Source organism: Hoplias malabaricus, chromosome X2 (genome assembly GCF_029633855.1).
Source record: "Hoplias malabaricus isolate fHopMal1 chromosome X2, fHopMal1.hap1, whole genome shotgun sequence".
NCBI lineage: Eukaryota > Metazoa > Chordata > Actinopteri > Characiformes > Erythrinidae > Hoplias > Hoplias malabaricus.
In genome coordinates this window covers 33,899,261-33,925,702 of record NC_089819.1, presented here as the reverse complement: position 1 = coordinate 33,925,702, position 26,442 = coordinate 33,899,261, and the positions used below count along the sequence as shown (strand labels likewise).

Here is a 26,442-nt window from a genome sequence, read left to right as displayed (position 1 = left end):
GAAAGTATGTAAGTAAAAGTTAAAAGTAAGAAAGTCAAAGTAAACAGATAGTTAAGAGGAGTATACTCCCAAAAATTAGATTATTTGAGCATTTGGAATTAAAACTCTTGGTGTTGACATAGTCTCGGTTTGCTGTTGATGTTGCTGTAGTATGCACATACATAGGTTGTGGCTCCTGGTAGTAATATGTGTGTGCTACTATTTTGATAGGTTGGCTACCCCTTTTCTAGATTACTTAACCACCATTTACACTCTAAATTTTAAACAGTTTGTTTCCGTGTTTCTGGCTTTCTCAGTCCTGGTTTTGTTATTCTAATAGTGATTGTGTATTGTAATCGTTGTCTCTGAAGTTTCCTGGTGGTTATTTGTTATGTATATTTCCCCCCACCTCCAAGGTGTGTTCCCACATAGGCTCTGGAACCACCATGACCCTGAACTGGATAAGGGTTACAGACAATGAATGAATGTTCTATTGTTTCTCTCTTAATGTATTTTTCTTCGTAGTTGTTGATTTAGTTTCTGTAGGTATTTATTGCTGTTGATATTCCTGTGTTCATGGTTTATTTTTCATTGTTAGTGTTGTGTTATATATGGCCTGTTAATACTCTATTATAGAGTTTAGTTCTTTTCTTTTGTTTCTTCAGTCTCTACTCAGCCTTTGTCTGTTTGCTTCCTGGTCTGTTTTAATTCCCTTGTTTTCCCTTATCTTTGCCTTGGCATTGATATTTGTATGGCCTGGTTCTTATTTTAGTTGTAGTCCTTATCTGCTCTCTTTCCCTGTTGTTATAGGTTATACATTTATTGGGCTCAAGACTGTTCTCAGATTACTATGCCACACACAAAATATATATAATGTTTTTAAAAATAATACTCTGGAACTCTTTTCTTCATCTTAATCCTTCAGTCTACAATTAAGTACAAGGAATAGGAATACATTTCCCATTATTTGCATGTCACAAAACAGCATGTTTAGCATGAATATGTGTGTTTACCCTCTAGACTTTTGAAGCACGGTGATGAGTGTTTTGAGCCTGCTGCATGTCCATGTTTATGGAAGGGTAAAGAATATTACCCAGGAGACAAAGTATCCTCTCCCTGTCATCAGTGGTATGTATTCATTTAATATACACACATTAACATTATTTAATTCAACATTAATAAAACTGCATTTCAAGATGTCTAGTTGACAAATGCAGTATTGTACAGACGTATTGTAGTTTTAACCCGTTTTCTATATCATTTATTATATTTAATAACTATTTGCTCTATATTATCCAATGTAAAACATTTTAACACTGAAATGCAGTGCATTGTGTGAATTTAATTGGGATAAAACTGTAACACCATTCAATATTCCAGCTTATAGAATTAACTAGGTTAGAGGATTTTGCTGAAAGGTTAACTGAACCTACAATGGTATTAATGAGCTAAAAAATTATATTGAAGTTTGAAAAATGACTTAAAATCTTCACAGTTCAATTTAACTTTATTAAAAAAAAAACCTCATATGTCAAAAAAAAAAAAAAAAAAAAACAGATGCTAAGAAATCTGGGCCAAAGCACCCAAATGAATAGAAAGACAAATGGCCCTGCATCATCTCTTTTGCTAATACAGATTTGAAATCCGTAAATATCACTCATCAAATCATCCTTACTCCATGATCGACCCTTATTTGTTAGGTAAAATGCTGGTTTACTTTACTTTGCTGAACAGTACCAATTTGTTCTCCATTTGCAAATTTAATGTGTCTTGATCGATTGTTTCAAGTCAACACCCTATTTTAGGTATAGTTCAAGATGAGCCAATTTAACCCAAAAATGCTGGTTTTAAATAATGTTTTCATTTACCGAAAGAAAAATGCAGTTTTGCTTTACTTGGCCTGTTGTTAAAAATAAATTGCTTCCTTAGCTACCAAACCAAACAGTTAATTCAATTACAAGATACACACACACAGACACACACATGTGTGTGTGCATGTTATACACTGCTCAAAAAAATAAAGGGAACACTAAAATTACACATCCTGGATCTCAATGAATGAAATATTCCACTTGAAAATCTTCATTCATTACATAGTGGAATGCGTTGGGAACAAATTAACATAAAAATGATCTTTGTATATTAAAATTGTTATCCCATAGAAGTCTGGATTTGTAATCATACTCAAAATAAAAGTGGAAAATCAAATTACAGGCTGATCCAACTTCAGTGGAAATTCCTCAAGACAAGTTAAAATGAGTCTCAGTAGTGTGTGTGGCCTCCATGTGCCTGTATGACCTCCCTACAATGCCAGGACATGCTCCTGATGAGGCAGTGGATTTTTTCCTGAGGGATCTCCTCATAGACTTGGATTAAAGCATCAGTCAATTCCTGGACAGTCTGTGGTGCAATGTGAGTGGCAAGACAATCCCTATAAAAGAGTGGTTCTGCAGGTGGGGACCACATACCGTTTCTCTGTTCTCATCCTTTCTGGTTGATGTTTTGGTCACTTTTGCATTTTGTCAGTGCTCTCACCTCTAGAGGTAGCATGGTATGTGTCTACAATCCACAGAAGTTGCTCAGGTAATGCCGTTCATCCATGATGGCACATCAATGTGAGCTGTAGCAAGAAAGTTTGGTGAATGTTGCTGAATGATGTGCTCGATTGGATTCAGGTCTGGGGAACAGGTAAGCCAGTCCATAGCATCAATACCTTCAGCATTCAGGAACTTCTGACAAACAGCTAGGCCACTGCACCAAAATATGGTCTCACAATGGGTCTGAGGATCTCATCCCAGTACCTAATGGCAGTCAGTGTACCTATGGCTAGCACATGCCACCCCACACCATTACTGGCCAATTGTGAATGCCTGGCCCTCACACCACCCTCATGGATATTAGTGGCCTGCTGGAGGTAATTTTGCAGGGCTCTGGCACTGTTCCTCCTTGCACAAAGGAGGAGGTACACTGCAAAAAATCTATGTCAAAAAATAAGAAAAATAAACACAAATCAAGAAAAAAATTACCTGAATCAAGTAAAATTATCTGCCAATATAGTGAGTAAATTTATCTTGTTAAGATTTCTTAAAATTAGAAAAAATATCTTGCATTGTTAATGGTCTTATAATCTTGAAATAAGTAAAAATTGTATTGATTTGAGGCATTATGGCTAGATTTAAGTAACAATCACTGGATTCCATCTCATAATAATGATTCAAAAATCACCAAAACTAGCCTAATAATCTTACTTTCAAAAAACCTAATTTGGTAAAAATTTACTTTAAATTAGAAACATTGAGCACACTTTAAACCTTAAAATGGAAAATATTGTAATAAAATAAATATAAATATATTTTACATTTTCTTAAATTAAAAATATAATGCTTAAAATTAGACACCATTTTTTAAATTCTTCTTGAAATGAGAAACAAATTGGAAAATTAAATATAATAATGAACAGCTTTATTATCAGAATATGCATAGCACTTGCTTACAAACAAATCAGATGCATTGTAAAAACCAAGAAACCAACAGGCACTACATAAGTGTGTACAACATATTCATTATGCTTTTTACTTTATTCGGGTATGACAATGCACCAAGAAATTCTGGAAGCCTAATGTAAAAATAAGATAAATGTGCATTGTTTAGAAGGGTTTTATTATTATTATGAAATATAATGCAGTTGTTTTGTCTAATTACCAATGACAACCAACACCCCTCTCCACCATAATATGTTTAGAATATTCTGAGAATGTCAAATAATCTCAATATTGTGAATCAAACTGAATTATATGCTATTATTACACCCCTACTGTAACAATACTGCAACACAGCAATTGCTGAATGGCCAATGGAATTTCCCTATTCTCCAATGAATTTTTTCCACTCAGATAAGGCTTTTTTGTAGGATGAAGTTGCATCTCGATCATGAATGGCATCCTGTAGGACTTCTGTCTGAAGTACTGACAGGAGTGTTGCAATGCACTTTGGATAGGTCAGATGAAATGTGTAGTAGTATGCCAGAAGGTAAAGCACACCTGTGTCTATGTTGTCTTTTGGAAATGTTGTCACAGGTGAAGAACCATTGGCCAGCATGCAGTTGCTATCACAAACCATCAAAACAGGACTGAAGATAGGTCTTCTCTGAAGATAGGTGTTTGGGTCTTCTGTGGGCTGTAACATAAAAAAAATATTAGAGTTATTAACACTTCAACTGAACTTTACTTTCAAAATTTGTAATGGAGAAAAGTTTAAAATCAATCAAAAAAGAATATAAAATGTGCTGAGGTGGACAAGGATAGAGGGTCCAAAATGTAAGGATCATGACTTGTTTCTGACAGTAATATACAAACAGAAATCATTTGACAAAATGCAATTAAAAATCCCTCTCCTAGTTATTCAGATCATTATATTCATGATTCTGATAAACTTCACTTAAAGCATTCCCATTAATTGCTTACCTCAAGAACATGCACTATCGCCTCACTTGGATGTCCCAGCTTCTTGGGTGGGGCCACAGGTGATGGGAACATCCCAGGCAGAGCCTTCATCATGGCTATACAGTGGGTCACTGTTTGAGACATAAGCAGTATGATACATTATACACTGCACTGATGCATTAAAATTGGACTTCAGTTTCATCGTTTTGATCTGACATAGATTTGATGTCTAACTAATTTGCTATCAATCTAATAAAGTGTCTCAAATTTACAGGGCGTGTTAAAGGCAACATCTACAAAAGTGGAAAAACGCTGTTCTTTCATTTGTCTAGGTGGAATGGTATGGTTGGGGGGGGGGGGTGGGGGGGGGGGGGTGATTGTTGCTTGTAGGTGGCTGATGTTAAACTTATCTGTAAGTTATTATTCACTGTTGGAATTACCACAGAAAGTCATTTGTAACTTGAGTTCGCTCTCTCCTGAATTTAGAGTCAGTTCCATCTATAGCAAAAATAAGTCAATATTATACATCTATGTAGCAAGAATAGAGCAATAACCTCATATCAGTTCATGCTTTTCAAAGGTAGATTCATTGAATAAAAGCTTCCAGAAACAAAGCCTAGCATACCGGGCCGAGACACTTTTTTTTTTTTAAACCCCATTTACTGACACTGGAGGTTTGTAAACACATTAGATTGATTTAGCATGAAAATGGACTGGGGAGCAGCAAATGAAACATCCTCAGAATTTTGTTAAAAGTGTTTTTTTTTTCTTTTTTTTTAAAATTAAAATCCTGAATGTTGCCTATAACAAGGTCCGTTCGTATTAATGCATTTTTATCATAACATTCCATTTAGTTTTACAAAAGTCAAGCTCATGTCTAAGTCAGAATTGAATTCCACCATCTGGGTTAAGTGTATGTTAAGCTGTAAGGATAACAGAAAAGTAGTACATCCTGTTAAGTTTCTCACTTTTGTCAAGTGTTGTCGGTGGCCTCAAAACCTTTTTAAAAACCCCATAGAACTGAGCTTTGCGATAAAAGCTCTCCCAGCGCGTCTTCAGATGTGAAATTAATTGAGGGTTTTGTCTGTCAAGGATGCGACCAAGTTCTTCCATGACCTATCATAAGAAATGGGAAAAATAAAATCATACTCAAAGATTTAATAAAATTAATACAATTTTAAGCAATCTTCAAGTTAGGAACATAGCTAAAATAAATACTTGCATGATCTAATTCTTTGAAACAGGGGTATGCTTGCAGTATGTTAGCTGGCCTGTCCTGGTCTCTCAAAGTGTCAGAGTTGATGAAGGCTCGACGGGCATCAAACTCAAGGTCTAGCAGCTGAGAAACTGCTTCCTTATTAGGTTTTGGTCTTTTATACAATTCTTGCAGGGTGCGATAATGTCTCGCTTGGCTTTGTTGACTGTCAGTGTTAGAATGGCCTTCCAGTTCTTCAGTATGAATACCTTCTCCACTCTGGTCAACAGCTTCTGCTTTTTAATAAACATAAGACTCTGTATTACAGTCTGTATAACACAGCAACTCATCTTACCTTATACACATAGCCAAGTAGATAATTTTCTGCTCCAAACCAGATTTTGTTCATTAAATACCAAGTCTTCATTTCAATATTCAAACAAAACATTCTCTACATACACAAACTCTATCAAAACATGGCAAACATGCCTCAATATTGAGTCATTCTTTCAAAACACTGGCACATTTTCTGTCCAAGAGGAACATAGTCAATCACAGCAAAACAACTCTAATAATTCTAACAGTTAATGGCATTCCAGCAACAGCTTTACTTTCCATGTTTCAGTTCTATCAGCAAACAATAGGTGTTATGACATCTACAACATTTTTTGCTTTAGGGTCAAATGTGTGCATTTATGGTAATTTATACTATCTAGAGGTGAATGAATAATATTTACTGTATGGTAGACAACCATGGTATGGTAAAAGTATTCATAAATGTACACTGTCAGAGAAAAAAAGATAATGTACAGGTGCATCATTGTCACTAAAGGTAAAAACAGTGTGAATGTATCTTTGAAGGTACAACAGCGGTTCAGAGTTCAGTTGGGTTCCCTAAAGGTACATTACATTCTCTTCTCTTCAAGAACAACTGAAATAAACACAACTTTAAAATCTACAATTATAAAGGAGTGTGATATAATTATGTTCCCTAACTAAACTTAGAGTTTTATAAATGTGACTACAGATTGGAAAAAATTATGTTAGCGAATGTAAAAAACTGTAATATAAGATTAATACAACAAGATTAAACATAAAATGCAGATTTTAAATGATTGTTCCAATTATTTAAGAAAAAAATGCTCTTCATCCCTACCTGTCCCCAGTGAACAAGAAATTGCCCCTTACCTAATTAATCAACCAGTTTTCCAAATTCAGTTGACAATTAGGTTCAATTTCTCTAGCCACATTCAGGTTTGATTACTGGACAACGTGATATTCTTAAAATGAAATGGATTTACCTTCAATAGAATCATTGCCCCCTGATGATGGTGTGCTGGTTCTTTTTCTCTCCAAGATTACAGTTGACGCAGTGCTTCCTGATGTATTAAAGGTGGATTCACTTGAGTCGCCATCAGAACACTCAAAATCCAACTGTCTTCTTTTCCTCTGTCTTTGTGGTGTAGGTCCCTGCCTCTTTTTTGGTGTTTTTATGTTGTTAAGTCTTTTCATTAATTGCTTGAAAAGCTGTTCCTGCAAACAAAACATGTGTAACAAGACATAATAACGTATTTTAACTATATATCCCCAACAGATTCTAGATATTATTAATTACACACTGAAGGCCCTGTACATTTTTTTTCTATCTAAAGTAATATACAGAGTCAGCCCCTTAAAAGGTCCATGTGTTGTTGTTTAACAGTCATGAATCTAAAGTTTACAGAAGTTTAACTGTGTTCTGATTACAAATAATTATTTCAACTTTCAGCTTAGGTAAACACTACACTGAGTTGCTCAAAAATATGTATTCAAATAATAAGATATTTTTCAATGCCATTATTCTCCACAATAGTTAGAATCTGCTGGGTATTACATCAACACTTAGAGGGCATGGTGTAATATGTTTTCAATCACAGAGTAATTTGGCTGTCTTCTATGACATTACTAACAAGTTACAGACTCATTTCACAGACAGAACAATCACTTACCCAACTGTGTCTGCAGTTTGCAGAGTTGTCACGAAGCATAGGATAATACTCCACAAGCCGCTTTGCCATAGCTTGGACATCATTTTTGGATGGATACATAAATTCAGACGTTGTTGCTCTGATGATTGACGCCATGTTGGTCACTGTGTTTCTCACTAATCGGCAACGAAGTTCTTTTGACAGGGAGCATACATCTTCTTGGCCAACATGCTGCATTTCAAAATACTGCCCTCTAACATGTTCTAGCTCACTGTCAGTATATACTATATATTCAGGATTGGTAGCTGCAGGGTTCTTGGAGGATCCACTGATTTGTGTACATCAGGTCTGGAAGGGACAGGGTTGCTGGACCTAGGAGTTTCTGACATACTGGGGTTCATTTGTACTGCAGTCAGCCTTCTGTCACTTGAACCTTTCTCTTGAGTGGGGTGTTGAGGACAGGCATAGGCTTGGGTTTTTTTTTGGGTTTGTGTGCACCTAAGGGATGACGTGCGCTAACTGGGTCACGTGGTGTTGGTGGCGGTAATGGTCTGTAATATCACCTGTTCACTCGTTAGATGAGGGGAAGTGAGTGGGTGATGGGGGAAGCCTACTTTTTGCTGACCGTCCAAAACGCTGTAACCTTGGCCGATGTAAATATTTTTTGCCTGTGAACTGATTGAATTGGATTTTATACCGTTGTCGATCGTGGATTTCTGTGGACCGATTCATTGATACTTTAATGTTTGAACGTTGAAGATTTGATAAAATAAAGCAACATCAACTGAAGCTTGGACTGGTGTTTGAACAGCAGAACGCGTCGGGCATTCGTTTCCCCTATTCAGCTGCTCGGCGACTCTGAAGTCTATTGAAGTCGCCAAACATTTGTCAGCAAAAAACTACGGCAACGGAGGCTTCCGGATTCAGTGTACAGCCTGAACGCTGACGCGAGCCCACACACCACTGCCATTAAACCAACGAAAGCGGCCCGCCCGAGAGAGTCGGGAAGACAACGGTGGTATGTAACCAGTGCTTGTGCTGTTTTTTTGGCTATTGCTTGTTTGAACGCAGTTTGGTTACTTCCAGGAGAAGATGTTGTGACGGGCTTGTCGTTGTGTTGTTGGACTGTGGCTATTGCCGTTTAGAGCTGTGTGTAGGCCTGAAGTTCATTGGGAATTTGGCATGTGTGTTGTGGCTTTGCGTGTGCTTAGCGAGCTGTTAAGAAATTGCTACTGATACTGAAGGCGCCTTTAAGCTGGTTTTGCATGTTCTTTGTTTGAATGCTAAAAATGAGCGGATCACAAGCTGCATCTGTCGTTGGGAAAACTGAACAGGATAAAAGATCAGTTGTTCTTACTGGGAAAGCCATTGCAAATAAAATTGAAATAATTCAGACAGGAAGAAAAAGGCATGTGAATAAAATGAAAAGGGTAATTCTGTCTCTTAAAGAGCTAATGAAGGATGATAAAAATGATTCACAGGTTAAATCACAGCTTGATGAATTAATGCATCTGTTTGAGGATGCCAGTGCACTGCATGAATCCTTGCTGCCTTTAATTCCATCTGATGAGAAAGATAAGCAAAATGCATGGTTTTCAAGCATCATAAAGTACAATAAAGGGTTTATTGAGGATGTTAAAATATGGCTTTCTGAGGTCGATAAATGTTCAAGCAGGCCATTTTTTGACATTGTGCCATCCCAAGAAACCCCATTAGAGGGGGAAATGGGTTTTCAAGACCACGCTGAAAAGGAACCTCAATTGTTTCCTAATCTTCAGCATGACATCTATGATGATGTGTTGCCATCCGATAGTGTATCAAATCAAGGCAGCAAGTTAAGCTCAAAGGTATCGTCAGCTACGTCTGCACATCTCAAGGCAGAAGCAGAAATGGCTGCCTTGCTCGCACGTCAACGTATGCTCAAGGAAAAACATGCAATTGAAGAACAGGAGGAGAAATTGAGGAGAAAGAAAGAACAACTTCAACTTGAAGCAGACATCGCCGCAACTGTTGCAAAGGTCAATGTGCTGAGAATTGGATCCACTGCGCGTAGTACAGCTTCACGGAAATCCAATGGAATGGAATCATATTTTAAAATGAAGGAAAAATTTTTTGAAATCCTCAATACTGACGCAGAGACCTTTTTTCCACAGACAATTAATTTAAAAGGAAATACAACTATTAGAAATGTGAAGCCTATGGTTAAACCAGTGCAGCAAAGCATGAAAAGGGATAAGCCTGCACCTCTCTTAAGGGGGCCTTCTGATCCTTTAAGACCATGTAGCGCAATCCCAGGTTTGCCACTGCAGCCAACCGTTCGCCCAGCAACCAGTGAAAATCTTTTTTTCCATTATGGAGAAACAAAGTGAATTAACTAGTATGCTGGTCTATCAACAAAGTCTTTCATTACTGCCTAAAAGAGAAATTCCAGTCTTTGATGGCAATCCTCTGCACTTCCATGCCTTTATGCGTTCGTTTGAACAGGTCATAGAAGCAAAAACAGGCAATGCTGACGATTGCCTGCATTACCTCGCACAGTATACCAGGGGGCAGCCCAATGAACTCGTCAAGAGCTGTCAACATATGTCTGATGGTACTGGATATATAAAGGCGAAGACACTGCTGTATGATCATTTTGGAAATGAACATGTAATTGCATCTGCTTATCTGAACAAGGTCCACTCATGGCCATTAATCAGATCAGAGGATGGAAAGGCTCTTCAAGCATACTGTTTGTTTCTACGTGGGTGTTGCAATGCGATGGAAGAGGTTCATGGCCTCTCTGAATTGAACACGCCTGCTAATATGCTTGCTGTGATTAAAAGGTTACCATATAAGTTGAAAGACAAATGGCGAACAGTAGCGTGTGACGTCCAGGAGAGGCAGCATCGCAGAGCTACATTCGTTGATATTGTTTTCTTTCTTGAGTGTCAAGTTAAAATTGCAACAGATCCTGTCTTCGGAAGTCTATGCGACACTCCTCCAACACATTTAACAGTAAAAGATAGTGATGGAGGGAAACGTCCTTATCCAAGAGTTAAAGGAAGTAGCTTTGGTACAACTGCTATTGCATTTGGGAGAAAAAATCAAACAGAGGCCCAAGATCATCACACTTCTGTGGAGATTTGTTTGTTCTGTAAGGGTGGACATATGCTGGAGTCATGCTCTCTGCTTGATAAGAAACCTCAAAATGAAAAGATTTCCTTTCTTAAAAGGAATGGTATTTGTTTTGGCTGTTTGTGTATTGGGCACATCAGCAAAGAATGTAGAAAACGCCTTTTATGTAAAATTTGTGGTTTCAGACATCCAAGTATCCTTCATATCCATCACGAGGAGGAAAAAGAGGTCGAGTCTGACACTGAAGCAGATAACATTCCCGTTACAGTTCAGACTAGTGGTCTTACTGGGGCCGGTGAACAAGACTGTAAGCTTGCCATTGTACCAGTTAAAGTAAAATCAAAGAAAGGCCGAAGAACAGTGGAAACGTATGCCTTCTTGGACCAGGGAAGTTCAGCGTCATTTTGTACAGTGGGTCTTCTGGACAAACTGAATCTTGCTGGAAGAAAGACCAAGATTCTCTTGCGTACCATGGGACAAGAGAAAGTAGTGGAAAGTTTCGTTGTGACTGGATTAGAAGTTGCTGGGTTGGAGAGTGATGTTTACTGTGAAATGCCTGCTCTCTTCACTCAACATAGAATGCCAGTTAATGTGTGTAACATCCCAAGACAACAAGATCTGGATGACTGGCCACACTTGAAGCATGTTTATTTGCCAGAAATTGAGGCACAAGTGGAGCTTTTGATTGGCATGAACATGCCCAGAGCGTTGGAACCTCTGGAGGTCGTCCAGAGTGTAGATGATGGACCTTTTGCCATTAAGACTGTGCTTGGTTGGACGGTAAACGGGCCACTTGGCAGGGAGTGCTGTGGAAGGCCAGGATGTTCGTCAACAGTCACCGCCAACAGAATTTCTGCTGTTACGCTTGACAAGTTATGGAAACAGCAGTTTAAGATGGACTTCCCTGAGAGCAGCCAGGATGAGCAGCTGGGACTATCAAGGGAAGATTCCAAGTTCTTGAAGTTGGTTAGTGAGACCACGATTCTGAGTGATGGGCACTACAGTATTGCCCTGCCTCTGAAGGACAGAGATATGAGAATGCCTGACAACCGTGCGATTGTGGAACAACGCACCTTAAGTTTGAAGAGAAGGTTCATCAGAGATAAAGACTTTCACGAGGTTTACACCGCTTTCATGGAAGATCTTATATCCAGGGGGTACGCGCAAAGAGTGCCAATCGAAGACTTGGAGTGCAGTGAGGGTAAGGTTTGGTATGTTCCCCATCATGGGGTTTACCATCCTTTTAAAGGGAAACTCCGGGTTGTCTTCGACTGTGCAGCATCATTTCAAGGTGTTTCTCTTAATGCACAACTTCTGAGTGGTCCTGACTTGACGAATGCATTGGTTGGTGTGTTGACTAGGTTTAGGAAGGAGCCAGTTGTGTTGATGTCTGATATTGAAGCCATGTTTCACCAAGTGCGTGTGCCAGAGGAAGATGCTGACCTTTTGAGATTTCTCTGGTGGCCTGGTGGCGATTTCAGTCAGAGCATGCAAGAATATAGGATGGGTGTTCATTTGTTTGGGGCGACTTCTTCTCCCAGCTGTGCTAACTATGCTCTACGGAAATGTGCAGAAGATAACAAAGCACAGTTTAGCCAGCAGGTGATTGACACCATCCTATACAGTTTTTATGTGGATGATTGTCTCGCCTCAATAGCCTCAGAAGAGGAAGCCATATCCCTTTATAAGGACCTTGGAGACATCTGCGCTAAGGGCGGCTTCCGCCTGACAAAGTGGATAAGTAATAGCCGCCGTGTTCTTGCCGTAATACCTGAGAAGGAAAGGGCAAAGGAAGTTAAAAACTTAGACTTGGACTGTGATCTTTTACCCGTTGAGCGAGCGTTGGGAGTGCGGTGGTGTGTGCAGTCAGATGCATTTTAGTTCTGCATATCCATCCCAAACAGGCCAATGACCCGCAGAGGAATCCTTTCTACAGTGAGCTCCTTTTATGACCCTCTGGGATTTCTTGCTCCCGTTATTTTCACAGCCAAGAAGATTCTTCAAGATCTGTGCCAGAAGGGGATAGGATGGGACGACGTTATACCACTCGCAGTTTCCCAAGAATGGAAAGACTGGGTGGGAGAGTTGCATCTGTTGGACAACATTAGCATCAGAAGATGTTTAAAACCTCCTGACTTTGGAGAGGTGACCACTGCTCAGTTACATCACTTTGCAGATGCAAGTGAGAAGGGGTATGGTGCTGTTACTTACCTGCTCCTGCGTAACAGTTGCTCACGCACCCACAGTTCCTTTATAATGGGGAAGTCCAGGGTGGCACCCCTAAAACTAGTAACGATTCCTCGTATGGAATTGACGGCAGCTGTGGTGGCAGCTCGTATGGATATACTGTGGAGGAGGGAGCTAAGGCTATCTCTCTTAGATTCAGTGTTTTGGACAGATAGTACCTCGGTGTTGAAATATATTAATAATGAGACATCTAGGTTTCGTGTTTTTGTAGCGAACCGAGTGTCCGAGATTTTAAAGGTATCCAGGGCCTCCCAGTGGAGATATGTGAACACAACACACAACCCGGCAGACCTTGTTTCCAGAGGTATGAGGGCAGAGCCCTTTTTAATTAACACTGAATGGATATCTGGTCCCGCATTTCTTATGCAGCCAGAGAAAGAATGGCCTGTAAACCCAGAGAACATGCAGGAACTTCCACATGAAGATCCTGAAGTCAAAGTGTCTGCCGCTATTAATGTTTTGCAAGCAGATGATGATGGTGGCCCATTGACTGATTTAATTAGTCGTACCTCTTCTTGGATACGCCTTGTCAGGGTGATGGGTTGGATCCTGAGGTTTAAGACATTGTTTTTGCATTATGGAAAGGACAAGGCACGTTTTCAGCCTTTATCGGATGCAGCTCAGCGTAAGGATGCTCATCGCAAGGTGGAGTTCCGTAACGACTTTCTCTCATTGGAAGAGATTAAGGATGCTGAGATGCAAATAATAAAGTTCTGTCAGTGGAAAAGGTATGCTGAAGAAATCTCCTGCCTCCAAAGGGGAGAGAGCGTGAAACGAAGCAGCCACATCTATAAACTGAATCCTGTTTTAGAGGATGGTGTGCTCAGAGTTGGCGGACGTCTTAGTAGGGCTGTTATGTCAGAAAATTCCAAACATCCTGCCATAATCGCTAAGGATCTTCATATTTCTAATCTCATTTTACAGCATATCCATAAAGAGGTGGGTCATAATGGTAGGAACCATATTCTCTCAAGGCTGCATCAGAAATATTGGATTCCTGGTGCGGGCACCTTGATAAGAAGCATCATGTCAAGGTGTGTGGTCTGCAGACGGCTTCATGGATCCTTAGGCCAGCAGCAAATGGCTGACTTGCCTGAAAGTAGAGTGACCCCTGAGAAACCTCCCTTTAGCTTTGTTGGAGTGGATTATTTTGGCCCATTTGAAATAAAGCGTGGGAGAAGTATTGTGAAGCGTTATGGAGCCATCTTTACGTGTTTGGCGATTAGAGCTGTACATATTGAGGTTGCCTCATCTCTTGATACTGACTCTTTTATTAACGCTTTACGCCGTTTCATTGCGAGACGAGGCCAGGTTCAAGAACTGCATTCCGACAATGGTACCAACTTTGTGGGGGCAGAGCATGAGCTGAGACAAGCTATGGAAGAGTGGAATCAGGAAAGGATTGCTGATGCATTGGCCTTGAAGGGGGTTAAATGGAATTTTAACCCTCCAACTGGATCGCATCATGGAGGAGCATGGGAGCGGTTGATTCGCTCCATCAGAAAGGTTCTCAACTCCACCTTGCAGACACAGTATTTGGATGAGGAGGGCCTTCAAACTGTTCTGTGTGAAGTGGAGTCAATCCTGAATAGTAGGCCCATTACACAGGAATCCAATGATCCAAATGATTTGGAAGCTTTAACACCAAATCACCTCCTCCTTCTCAAGTCTAATCCATGCTTACCACCTGGTCTGTTCCAGAAAAATGATCTTTATGCACGTAAGAGATGGAGACAGGTCCAATACATATCTGACCTCTTCTGGAAAAGATGGGTTAAAGAATATTTGCCACAACTTCAACAGCGCCAGAAATGGGCACAGAATAAACGCAACTTTACTCCTGGAGATGTGGTTCTCATAGTGGATGACTCTGCCCCTCGTGGTTCCTGGATAATTGGCAGAGTCACGGCAGTTGCACCAGACAAGAAAGGACTTGTACGTCAGGTCTGGGTTAAGACCTCAACCAGCCTTGTACGTAGACCAATCACGAAGCTATGCCTTCTTCAGGAGGCTTCTGACCTATGACAACATATTGGAACCAACTTGATAGGACTACAATATGACTTGATGTTGACAACACTACAGATATATGTCACAAACTGACTTGATATTTAGGCTAAGTGCTGGTAACCTCTGGCCTATGACTGACTGACAAGAAGAAGAAGAAAAGAAATAACTTGGATGGATTTTTAAGTGCATTGTATTATTATTATTATTATTATTATTATGATTCTCTTCCTTTTCATTGAGAATCTGTGATGTAATGTGTTTTTTGTGTGTTTGATTGTGGTGTTAGATGTATAATTATTACTGCGTGGTAATGTAATAATTAGGGGCCGGAATGTTGAGGACAGGCATAGGCTTGGGTTTTTTTTTGGGTTTGTGTGCACCTAAGGGATGACGTGCGCTAACTGGGTCACGTGGTGTTGGTGGCGGTAATGGTCTGTAATATCACCTGTTCACTCGTTAGATGAGGGGAAGTGAGTGGGTGATGGGGGAAGCCTACTTTTTGCTGACCGTCCAAAACGCTGTAACCTTGGCCGATGTAAATATTTTTTGCCTGTGAACTGATTGAATTGGATTTTATACCGTTGTCGATCGTGGATTTCTGTGGACCGATTCATTGATACTTTAATGTTTGAACGTTGAAGATTTGATAAAATAAAGCAACATCAACTGAAGCTTGGACTGGTGTTTGAACAGCAGAACGCATCGGGCATTCGTTTCCCCTATTCAGCTGCTCGGCGACTCTGAAGTCTATTGAAGTCGCCAAACATGGGGGTTGCTGCCTGATGGCCCTGATGAAGAGTATTAAGCTAAAATTACACGAATATAACCAATTAATAACTTTCTTTTAATTATGGATGAAAACAACTTTTGTTCAAATATCAAAAAACAAATATCATTTTTTTTCTGACAAAATTCCATAAATCCAGATCAAATTTATGAAACGTATGGATGGAAACCTGGCTATTGATTATGCAGCAGACTACAAAATATTTTAATGTATATGACTGGGACTATTAAAACAATTACAGTACATATAATACAGCAAATTACTGTGAAACTTAAAAAGCTATTAGTAAATTATTGAAATAAAATGATAATATGACATTAAACATGCTAAGCCAATCAGGATGAGCTTAATGTGTACCTCCTGTTCCTTGTGAAAGAGGTCCCATATCACCTTTCTTCTAAGAAAATGTTCAGGTCCAGGTAAAAGATCACGTATATCTTCACGAGACAGGGTTGGTAACAGGGCTTCACTGATGTTCGCTGCTATTAATAAGTAAGTTAGTAAGTAAGTAGTAATAAGTAATAACAAACACAAATGCCCTAATATTCCTGGGACTTGTACCCCAACCAAAAATTTATTTTAAAACAGATCTTACACAGTAGGACTCCCACATTATAACTATCCAATACCACAGGCAATTCAAGCTTCATTGTAAGATAATTAAATTTAAATAACAAGTGACATCGAGTCCCACATGAATGACACATTTAGTTATTTTTAAATTTAGTTTCATTTTTTAACAAACACAAGAATTTATAGGTAAATATTCTATGTAAACATATTCCCAAAACTCAGACGCATCAAACCGCAGATCCAGATTTTAATTAACGTCACCTTGTTGACATGGTCAGGGACAAAGAAGTTATTTTTAAGTTATAAAAGCCAAAAAACACAACTGCTATTATATAGCTGAAGATGACAGCAAATGTAGGCAATTTGTTGACTTACTTCCAGATTCACATGCATCAAGCATACAGACACAAATTTGCTATTTTATAGTTTCCATTTCAGTAGTCCACAAGATAACAGGATAGCCCAAGTCATACAATCTAATCTAAAAAACTGAGGAGACAACAAAAAACACACATCTGTAGCATTCCTTTGTGAATATAACGGGTGCTCCGAATTTTATGTCTAAAATGGCTGTCACAGTATTAAGCTATATATGGTTTTTCGTTTTTTATTTATTTTTAACTAAGGGGATAGCTTATAGTAAGTCCACATACAAAAGTTAGTATACATTTTAGTGTAAAATAATTTGCTTTATAAAATCTATTGAATCTTATGCAAAAAGAAAATATTTTTTGTTAAATGTTTTGTATTAGCACTTGGGTATGGGGTTGAAGCCCATTCTGGATATGTCCTGTTTTCTGTTCTGTATTAATTGTTTTATAGCAAATTATATAAACTCTGTTAATTAAGAAACAAAATAAATAGAAAATGTCAAAAGATTTTTTAAAGACATGACTAAAAACAAATATCACTTGAATGTGTAATGATTTTACCAAAGCATAAGACGAATCTGTACTTTCAAATATGAAAATGAACAGTCATTAATGGCTTATTAGAATCAATTTAGAGAATGGGCAGGAGGATTTTTACCTTGTAACGTAGCTCTTGTTACATCATCCATAATCTGAAGGAGTAACGTCCAGACAGGTCACGTTGATGGTAAAAGTTCACTAGTAATGTGAGGTTAAAATAACAACACTTAGTGTAGCATGGACTAATAAGCTAATAGCTAGCTAGGTTCAGCTAGGCTAGCATGACAGTTAACTGAATTAGTTTAATCAAACCAAGTTGCCGATTTGAAAATACAAAACTATAGTTAAACATTACTTAAACTAGTAAAATAAACGTATATATTTAATTCATTAATTTATCTGGTTTATCTTACCCAGTTTATACAGAGCTAAAATGTATTTGCATTCTCAAATACCTTTGCGTTGAGGTTTTCCAAGCTCTGCTTAACGAACTTTCCCGCTCAGATGAAGAAGGGTGATTCCACTCGATGGATCAGTAGGGTTCAACCTATGCTGTTAACATAGTAAAATACCGAAAATCTTTTCTATTGCCAAAGTTAAAATATGAAGACTATGATAAGAATAGATGTTAACCTGTCTTTTTATGTTATACAGGTAACGTTATATATAAAATGAAATGTCGACTAATTGTGACTTACCGCCACCCCCTTTCTCAGTAATGTAACCTTCCGCTAATGTATTTTTGGCTTTCCTCTCTGTGGTTGAGCCTAAAATAAAAATGAGTTGGCAGTGTGTTATTTGTTGCCTTTTTGTGGCAGTAACATTAAGAGCATTGCTGAACCACATAAATACTGTGCATAGCCGTAGCCAGAATTTTCGAGTAATTTGCGGTATTGATGGTTGTACTTAGGAATACAGAGTGTACAACTCGTTTTATTATCATATCAAACGGAGCCATTCTTCACATCTTCTCAGTCGCAAATGAATCAGGTCGAGTGGAGTCCGAGGGTCTGATAATGCCACAGAGGACGATGCAGGCCCATGTGCATCTACAACTTTCCGAATTCAACCGAGAGAGAGATATTTCGAGAATTTTGATATACCTAGCATTCAGTCAGTGTTGGAAGAAAGTGGACCACCAGCAGCAGGTCATGCTATGTGTAATACTGACTGTGTGAATGATGGTGAATATAGCCGAGGTCCCTCAGCTTCAGCTCCCCGTGATGATAATCCATATCCCTCTACTCCTGGAGCCCAAATCACAACCCAGACTCAACAAAATACGACACAGCTCCAGTCTACACAAGTAAGTTCACAAACATGTTTATTTGTATAACACAGTATTAATTCTATATAACCCTTTTAAGAAAAGAAATAACTTGGATGGATTTTTAAGTGCATTGTATTATTATTATTATTATTATTATTATGATTCTCTTCCTTTTCATTGAGAATCTGTGATGTAATGTGTTTTTTGTGTGTTTGATTGTGGTGTTAGATGTATAATTATTACTGCGTGGTAATGTAATAATTAGGGGCCGGAATGTTGAGGACAGGCATAGGCTTGGGTTTTTTTTTGGGTTTGTGTGCACCTAAGGGATGACGTGCGCTAACTGGGTCACGTGGTGTTGGTGGCGGTAATGGTCTGTAATATCACCTGTTCACTCGTTAGATGAGGGGAAGTGAGTGGGTGATGGGGGAAGCCTACTTTTTGCTGACCGTCCAAAACGCTGTAACCTTGGCCGATGTAAATATTTTTTGCCTGTGAACTGATTGAATTGGATTTTATACCGTTGTCGATCGTGGATTTCTGTGGACCGATTCATTGATACTTTAATGTTTGAACGTTGAAGATTTGATAAAATAAAGCAACATCAACTGAAGCTTGGACTGGTGTTTGAACAGCAGAACGCATCGGGCATTCGTTTCCCCTATTCAGCTGCTCGGCGACTCTGAAGTCTATTGAAGTCGCCAAACATGGGGGTTGCTGCCTGATGGCCCTGATGAAGAGTATTAAGCTAAAATTACACGAATATAACCAATTAATAACTTTCTTTTAATTATGGATGAAAACAACTTTTGTTCAAATATCAAAAAACAAATATCATTTTTTTTCTGACAAAATTCCATAAATCCAGATCAAATTTATGAAACGTATGGATGGAAACCTGGCTATTGATTATGCAGCAGACTACAAAATATTTTAATGTATATGACTGGGACTATTAAAACAATTACAGTACATATAATACAGCAAATTACTGTGAAACTTAAAAAGCTATTAGTAAATTATTGAAATAAAATGATAATATGACATTAAACATGCTAAGCCAATCAGGATGAGCTTAATGTGTACCTCCTGTTCCTTGTGAAAGAGGTCCCATATCACCTTTCTTCTAAGAAAATGTTCAGGTCCAGGTAAAAGATCACGTATATCTTCACGAGACAGGGTTGGTAACAGGGCTTCACTGATGTTCGCTGCTATTAATAAGTAAGTTAGTAAGTAAGTAGTAATAAGTAATAACAAACACAAATGCCCTAATATTCCTGGGACTTGTACCCCAACCAAAAATTTATTTTAAAACAGATCTTACACAGTAGGACTCCCACATTATAACTATCCAATACCACAGGCAATTCAAGCTTCATTGTAAGATAATTAAATTTAAATAACAAGTGACATCGAGTCCCACATGAATGACACATTTAGTTATTTTTAAATTTAGTTTCATTTTTTAACAAACACAAGAATTTATAGGTAAATATTCTATGTAAACATATTCCCAAAACTCAGACGCATCAAACCGCAGATCCAGATTTTAATTAACGTCACCTTGTTGACATGGTCAGGGACAAAGAAGTTATTTTTAAGTTATAAAAGCCAAAAAACACAACTGCTATTATATAGCTGAAGATGACAGCAAATGTAGGCAATTTGTTGACTTACTTCCAGATTCACATGCATCAAGCATACAGACACAAATTTGCTATTTTATAGTTTCCATTTCAGTAGTCCACAAGATAACAGGATAGCCCAAGTCATACAATCTAATCTAAAAAACTGAGGAGACAACAAAAAACACACATCTGTAGCATTCCTTTGTGAATATAACGGGTGCTCCGAATTTTATGTCTAAAATGGCTGTCACAGTATTAAGCTATATATGGTTTTTCGTTTTTTATTTATTTTTAACTAACACATACGGTGTCTTAAACAACACTGGTTGACCTTAATGTATGAGCAGATTGAGAGAAGGGCAGGGCATTTATTAACAGAATTTTTGGGGTGATTAACTTTATCCATTTGTAGCACCTGTTAGAAAAATTAGCTTTGCAAGTACAGTACTAAACTATAAAACCACATTAGATGCACTCCAAATGTGTCTTTAACTTCCTAAATTCGTCTGGATTAAGTAAATATTTATACCAATTCCTTTAACTGTGAAACCTTGAACATTTCCTACTCTAGGGAATAAAAATGATTACTAACTTTAATTACTTATTAGGGGATAGCTTATAGTAAGTCCACATACAAAAGTTAGTATACATTTTAGTGTAAAATAATTTGCTTTATAAAATCTATTGAATCTTATGCAAAAAGAAAATATTTTTTGTTAAATGTTTTGTATTAGCACTTGGGTATGGGGTTGAAGCCCATTCTGGATATGTCCTGTTTTCTGTTCTGTATTAATTGTTTTATAGCAAATTATATAAACTCTGTTAATTAAGAAACAAAATAAATAGAAAATGTCAAAAGATTTTTTAAAGACATGACTAAAAACAAATATCACTTGAATGTGTAATGATTTTACCAAAGCATAAGACGAATCTGTACTTTCAAATATGAAAATGAACAGTCATTAATGGCTTATTAGAATCAATTTAGAGAATGGGCAGGAGGATTTTTACCTTGTAACGTAGCTCTTGTTACATCATCCATAATCTGAAGGAGTAACGTCCAGACAGGTCACGTTGATGGTAAAAGTTCACTAGTAATGTGAGGTTAAAATAACAACACTTAGTGTAGCATGGACTAATAAGCTAATAGCTAGCTAGGTTCAGCTAGGCTAGCATGACAGTTAACTGAATTAGTTTAATCAAACCAAGTTGCCGATTTGAAAATACAAAACTATAGTTAAACATTACTTAAACTAGTAAAATAAACGTATATATTTAATTCATTAATTTATCTGGTTTATCTTACCCAGTTTATACAGAGCTAAAATGTATTTGCATTCTCAAATACCTTTGCGTTGAGGTTTTCCAAGCTCTGCTTAACGAACTTTCCCGCTCAGATGAAGAAGGGTGATTCCACTCGATGGATCAGTAGGGTTCAACCTATGCTGTTAACATAGTAAAATACCGAAAATCTTTTCTATTGCCAAAGTTAAAATATGAAGACTATGATAAGAATAGATGTTAACCTGTCTTTTTATGTTATACAGGTAACGTTATATATAAAATGAAATGTCGACTAATTGTGACTTACCGCCACCCCCTTTCTCAGTAATGTAACCTTCCGCTAATGTATTTTTGGCTTTCCTCTCTGTGGTTGAGCCTAAAATAAAAATGAGTTGGCAGTGTGTTATTTGTTGCCTTTTTGTGGCAGTAACATTAAGAGCATTGCTGAACCACATAAATACTGTGCATAGCCGTAGCCAGAATTTTCGAGTAATTTGCGGTATTGATGGTTGTACTTAGGAATACAGAGTGTACAACTCGTTTTATTATCATATCAAACGGAGCCATTCTTCACATCTTCTCAGTCGCAAATGAATCAGGTCGAGTGGAGTCCGAGGGTCTGATAATGCCACAGAGGACGATGCAGGCCCATGTGCATCTACAACTTTCCGAATTCAACCGAGAGAGAGATATTTCGAGAATTTTGATATACCTAGCATTCAGTCAGTGTTGGAAGAAAGTGGACCACCAGCAGCAGGTCATGCTATGTGTAATACTGACTGTGTGAATGATGGTGAATATAGCCGAGGTCCCTCAGCTTCAGCTCCCCGTGATGATAATCCATATCCCTCTACTCCTGGAGCCCAAATCACAACCCAGACTCAACAAAATACGACACAGCTCCAGTCTACACAAGTAAGTTCACAAACATGTTTATTTGTATAACACAGTATTAATTCTATATAACCCTTTTACCAGTACCTTTCAGCTTACAGTACTTATTAGCTTTATTTAAAAAAATAAAAAAAACGGTGACCAAGTTTGAATTAGACTGCAGGCTGCATCCCAAATTGGACTGTCTTCGCACAGTGTGATTAAATAACTTTTATATAGCAAAATAGCAAGTTCGCTATGTGTTTAATAGAAGTTTTTCTATTAATCATCACTATTAGCTACATATTTAATGTAATGTTAGGGTACATAAGCCACAGATTTAGAATGCCTGTAGTGCAATATATAGGTCGTAGTTCAACTTTCGGTCACTTTGTTTATGACGGAGCTAAACATTTATAGCACATTTAAGATAAGCGTGTGTAATACCAGAATCATGATAGACAAAACAGAACATGTTTCATGACTATGTTTTCATGAGTAATGAGAAATTGACCGTTAAGAAAAGCATTTTCCGCTGTAAAACTACACTTGGAGCTAAGACGTTTGACTTCTAAGAGTCGGTTCTTGGACTAGTCGGTGTCGACTCCACCGATTTCTCTGATCATTTTAATTTGTGGGATAGCAATTGCATAAGCGTTGGATTACTGAAAAGCAAAAAGACCGTTACGAACAGTATTTACAGCTGTAAAAACTACACTTGGAGTAAAGACAATTGACTCGAATATATCGGTTCTTCGTGGAGTCGGTGTCAATCCTGAACCATTTTCTTTGAAAATGTAAAATTTGCGGGGCAGTAATTGCAAAAGCGTTGAATTATTAAATACTATTAAATAATAATATTTATTATACTTAAAGCTGAGTTTTTTATTAATTGCTGTGCGTCTTTGTGTATAATTAAAATACCTATCTAATTGCAACAGGTAGGAGGTGCCACACAATAAAGAGCTTGAGGAAATGGTACTGAGAAAACATGCCACTGCCCTTGTGCTCTCTGCTAGAGAGAAACATCATCTATCATAGGTAAGATATAATATGCTAAGCTGAAATTTACACATCTAAAACTGACTACAAAATTTGTAATTTGTGCTGCTTGTGCATATACACTGACACCAACTTTTGTCAGTACTGCTGGCTGGCTTTAATTGCATAATTTATGTATTTATGCAGTAACTAATAAAGCTTGGGGAATGTTGGGGGGAAAATCACTGAATTACATTTTGTACATGGAAAGTACTACATGCATATACATAACAAAACAAGCAAAAATTAATGATGCTCTGATTTTAAAATTACACACACTGCAATATTGGGATGTTGTCGAATGCTATTGATGGAAAGGTTCATATAATTTTTTTATTTTTATAATTTTTTTATGTGACCGTCTATAATGTTGACAGGGTTGTGAATGTAGTCATGGTCATAATGTTTTATTAAATTTACACATGACTTAGATTTAATATTGAGAAATACTGTATTACACATTATGAGTAAATAACTTGCAAAAATATTTTGTTACCTTTTAGAGCGCAGTCAATGATATTGTATCTGGAGTGCAGCAATTCCAAGCATCATTGCTGGATAACTTGCGGAATCAGATGGCACTGGTACTTCAGAGACATTCACAAGTTACAGATGAACTGCATCGTGAGGCAATGGACATTTTTGATCAGTTTGAAGACCCATTTGTCAGAGTTTCCATTACATATATGCAAGACTCAACTATCAAGAAGTTATTTGGATTAGTTGAAGCAGAGGAAATCGAGATTGGCCAGTCTGCATGCTATAAAACAAAGGAATCCTCTCGGGCTTTATCTATAAGATCTCAATACTTTTACTACTTACCTTTGGTCAAAAGTTTGGAACAATTACTTTCACATCCTGTGGTTCTAGCCATGTTCGACAAAGGTATAGAGAAATGCAAGGCTGGATTTTTAAAAGACATAATTGATGGTGATATTATGAAATCACATCCATTATTCTCTGTTAAACCCAATGCCTTAAAACTGATACTGTACACGGATGAAATAGAACTGTGTAATCCTCTGGGTTCACATGCCTCTAAAAACAAACTTCTAATGGTGTACTATACCTTAGGGAATATAAATCCGAAATATAGGTCTAAGCTGGCTGCTATCCGTTTACTTGCCATTGCAAAGGCAACTGATATTGCTCAGAGTAGTGTTGATGTAATATTGGACAGAATATACAAAGATCTGAACATGCTGTACCATGGTGTGAAAATCAAAATCTGTGATGAGGAGAGAACTGTATATGGTGCATTAGTCTCTCTTTGTGGTGACACCTTGGCTCAGCATGAAGTAACAGGGTTTAAGGAGGGAGTTGGATTTTCATTCTGTAAATGTAGACACTGTGAGTGCAGTTTTGAAGACATGCAGGTTCAATTTGATGAGGACAGCTTTGTTCAAAAGACATTAAGTAGACATCTCAAACAGTGTAATGAAATTGAGAGGGCAACAACTGATTTCTTGAAAAATAGTTTGAAAACATATGGAGTAAACAGGAAAAGCAAATTGGTTGACTTTCCATCCTTTGACCTAATTAAGCAAACTCCGCAAGATATAATGCATGTAGTACTAGAGGGAGTAGCACCTCTAGAAGTGAAAAATGTGTTGAAATATCTTGTGCTGTCAGGGCAGCTTGACTTGGACACATATAATTGTGCTGTACTGGGATATCCATACTCAGTTGATGTCAGAGACAAGCCATGCCCCATCACTGTTAAAACCTTATCCTCAAATGACAACAAATTGAAGCAATCTTCTGGTCAAATGCTTGTCCTCCTCAAGATTTTACCCTTTGTTTTGGGCAGTTGTGAAAGAAATGCCTATATTCAAGTACTTACTGAACTAATACAGATAGTTCAGATTCTGTTTGCCCCAGTAATTTCTCTTGCAACTATATCAAACTTGAAATCACTTATCAAGCAACACTTACTTCATATGAAGCAGTTGTTTCCTGAAAACACCATTACACCAAAGCAGCATTATCTGGTACACACTCCAGCACAGATGAAAGCTTTAGGACCAATGGTAAGACATATGTGCATGAGGTTTGAATCCAAACATTGTTTTTTCAAGCAGTGGTCTTCAAACTTAAATTTTAAGAATGTGTGCAAGTCCCTGGTAAAGCACAACCAGTTGTTTGAATGCTGTCAAAATGTCAGCAGTGTGGAACACCCAATTTTCTCAAAGGAGGTGGTAATAGGGCCAATGTCTGAGGTGAGAAATGTGCAGTGTGTACAGGACAAATTGAGAGATTTTTTGGGCATAGAAAACGTGAATCATGTTGTGTCTGTAAAGTGGCTTGAACTAAATGGCAATAAGTATGTTTGTCAGAAGTCAATGATCATCAGTAATGAAGTTGAAGGCACTCCTGTATTTGGATTTATAAAAGACATATTCATTGCAAATTCTTCATTGTATTGTTTTGAATGTCAGCTGTATAACACTAAAACTTTCAACCCTGAGTTCCTCTCTTATGAAATTCAGGTGCCAAATCTTGCTCAAGCTACATTGGTGGATGCAGATAAGATTGTTGACTACACTGCATACTATGCCATTAGCTTTAAGAACCATACCTACATTCCTCTGAAATACTACCTCGGTGATGTGATTGAAGTACACAGATGCACAAATGTCTGCTAGTATTCTGGCCATCAAAGTTTCATTGTTTTAGTTTTTGTGTGATAAAACCCAGAATGTCTGAATCTTAATGAACTTACATTACTAAAAATGCTTTGATTTTAGAGTTTTGCTGAATTTATTACAGTTTTGTGAAATGTTACCTCATTTTAAACTTTGTTCTCAGTTTAAAAGTTTGCTCAACTTGAAGTAAAATAGCAATAAAATACTATTTAATCACAAAAATGTGTTGTCATGAAAGAGAAAAATGTATGAGTGGAAATGTTTAAAAAAGTTCTTAAGTAAAGCTTTCTTGAATTTCTTAATTTGGAGTGGGGATCGTCTTAATTTTTCTGGTCTCTAAAACAAATTTCTTATATCATTTTAAGTTGTCCTTAAAATTATCTCTTTTTTTCTTAATAAAACAATCCTAGAAAAAGTTTCTAAAAACTAGATTATTTATCTTGCACAAAAAATTCTATTCAAGTCAGTTTTTC

General features: G+C 37.6%; 2 protein-coding genes across 4 annotated transcripts in view; one reads left to right on the top strand and one right to left on the bottom strand.

Moving 5' to 3' along the window:
* LOC136676794 (otogelin-like) overlaps window positions 1-26,442 on the top strand; it is a 474,914-nt gene that overhangs the window by 249,317 nt on the left and 199,155 nt on the right. The window contains exon 24 of the mRNA XM_066654019.1: window positions 1,000-1,107. Within this exon, the coding sequence (XP_066510116.1) occupies window positions 1,000-1,107 (108 nt within the window). The remainder of the gene's footprint in view (window positions 1-999; window positions 1,108-26,442) is intronic.
* On the bottom strand, window positions 1,601-9,860 carry LOC136677536 (uncharacterized). 3 transcript variants are annotated; one of them, XM_066655107.1, is made up of 7 exons: window positions 7,605-9,860; window positions 6,918-7,149; window positions 5,644-5,912; window positions 5,390-5,537; window positions 4,443-4,552; window positions 4,020-4,155; window positions 1,601-2,946 (listed from the first exon to the last, which is right to left on the bottom strand). In XM_066655107.1, exons 1-7 carry the CDS (start codon window positions 7,818-7,820, stop codon window positions 2,723-2,725), a joined length of 1,335 nt encoding a protein of 444 aa, XP_066511204.1. In that variant the 5' UTR covers window positions 7,821-9,860; the 3' UTR covers window positions 1,601-2,722. The 3 variants fall into 3 exon arrangements, with proteins under 3 accessions (XP_066511204.1, XP_066511205.1, XP_066511206.1); XM_066655108.1 differs by having other exon boundaries at window positions 5,644-5,909; XM_066655109.1 differs by having other exon boundaries at window positions 2,770-2,957.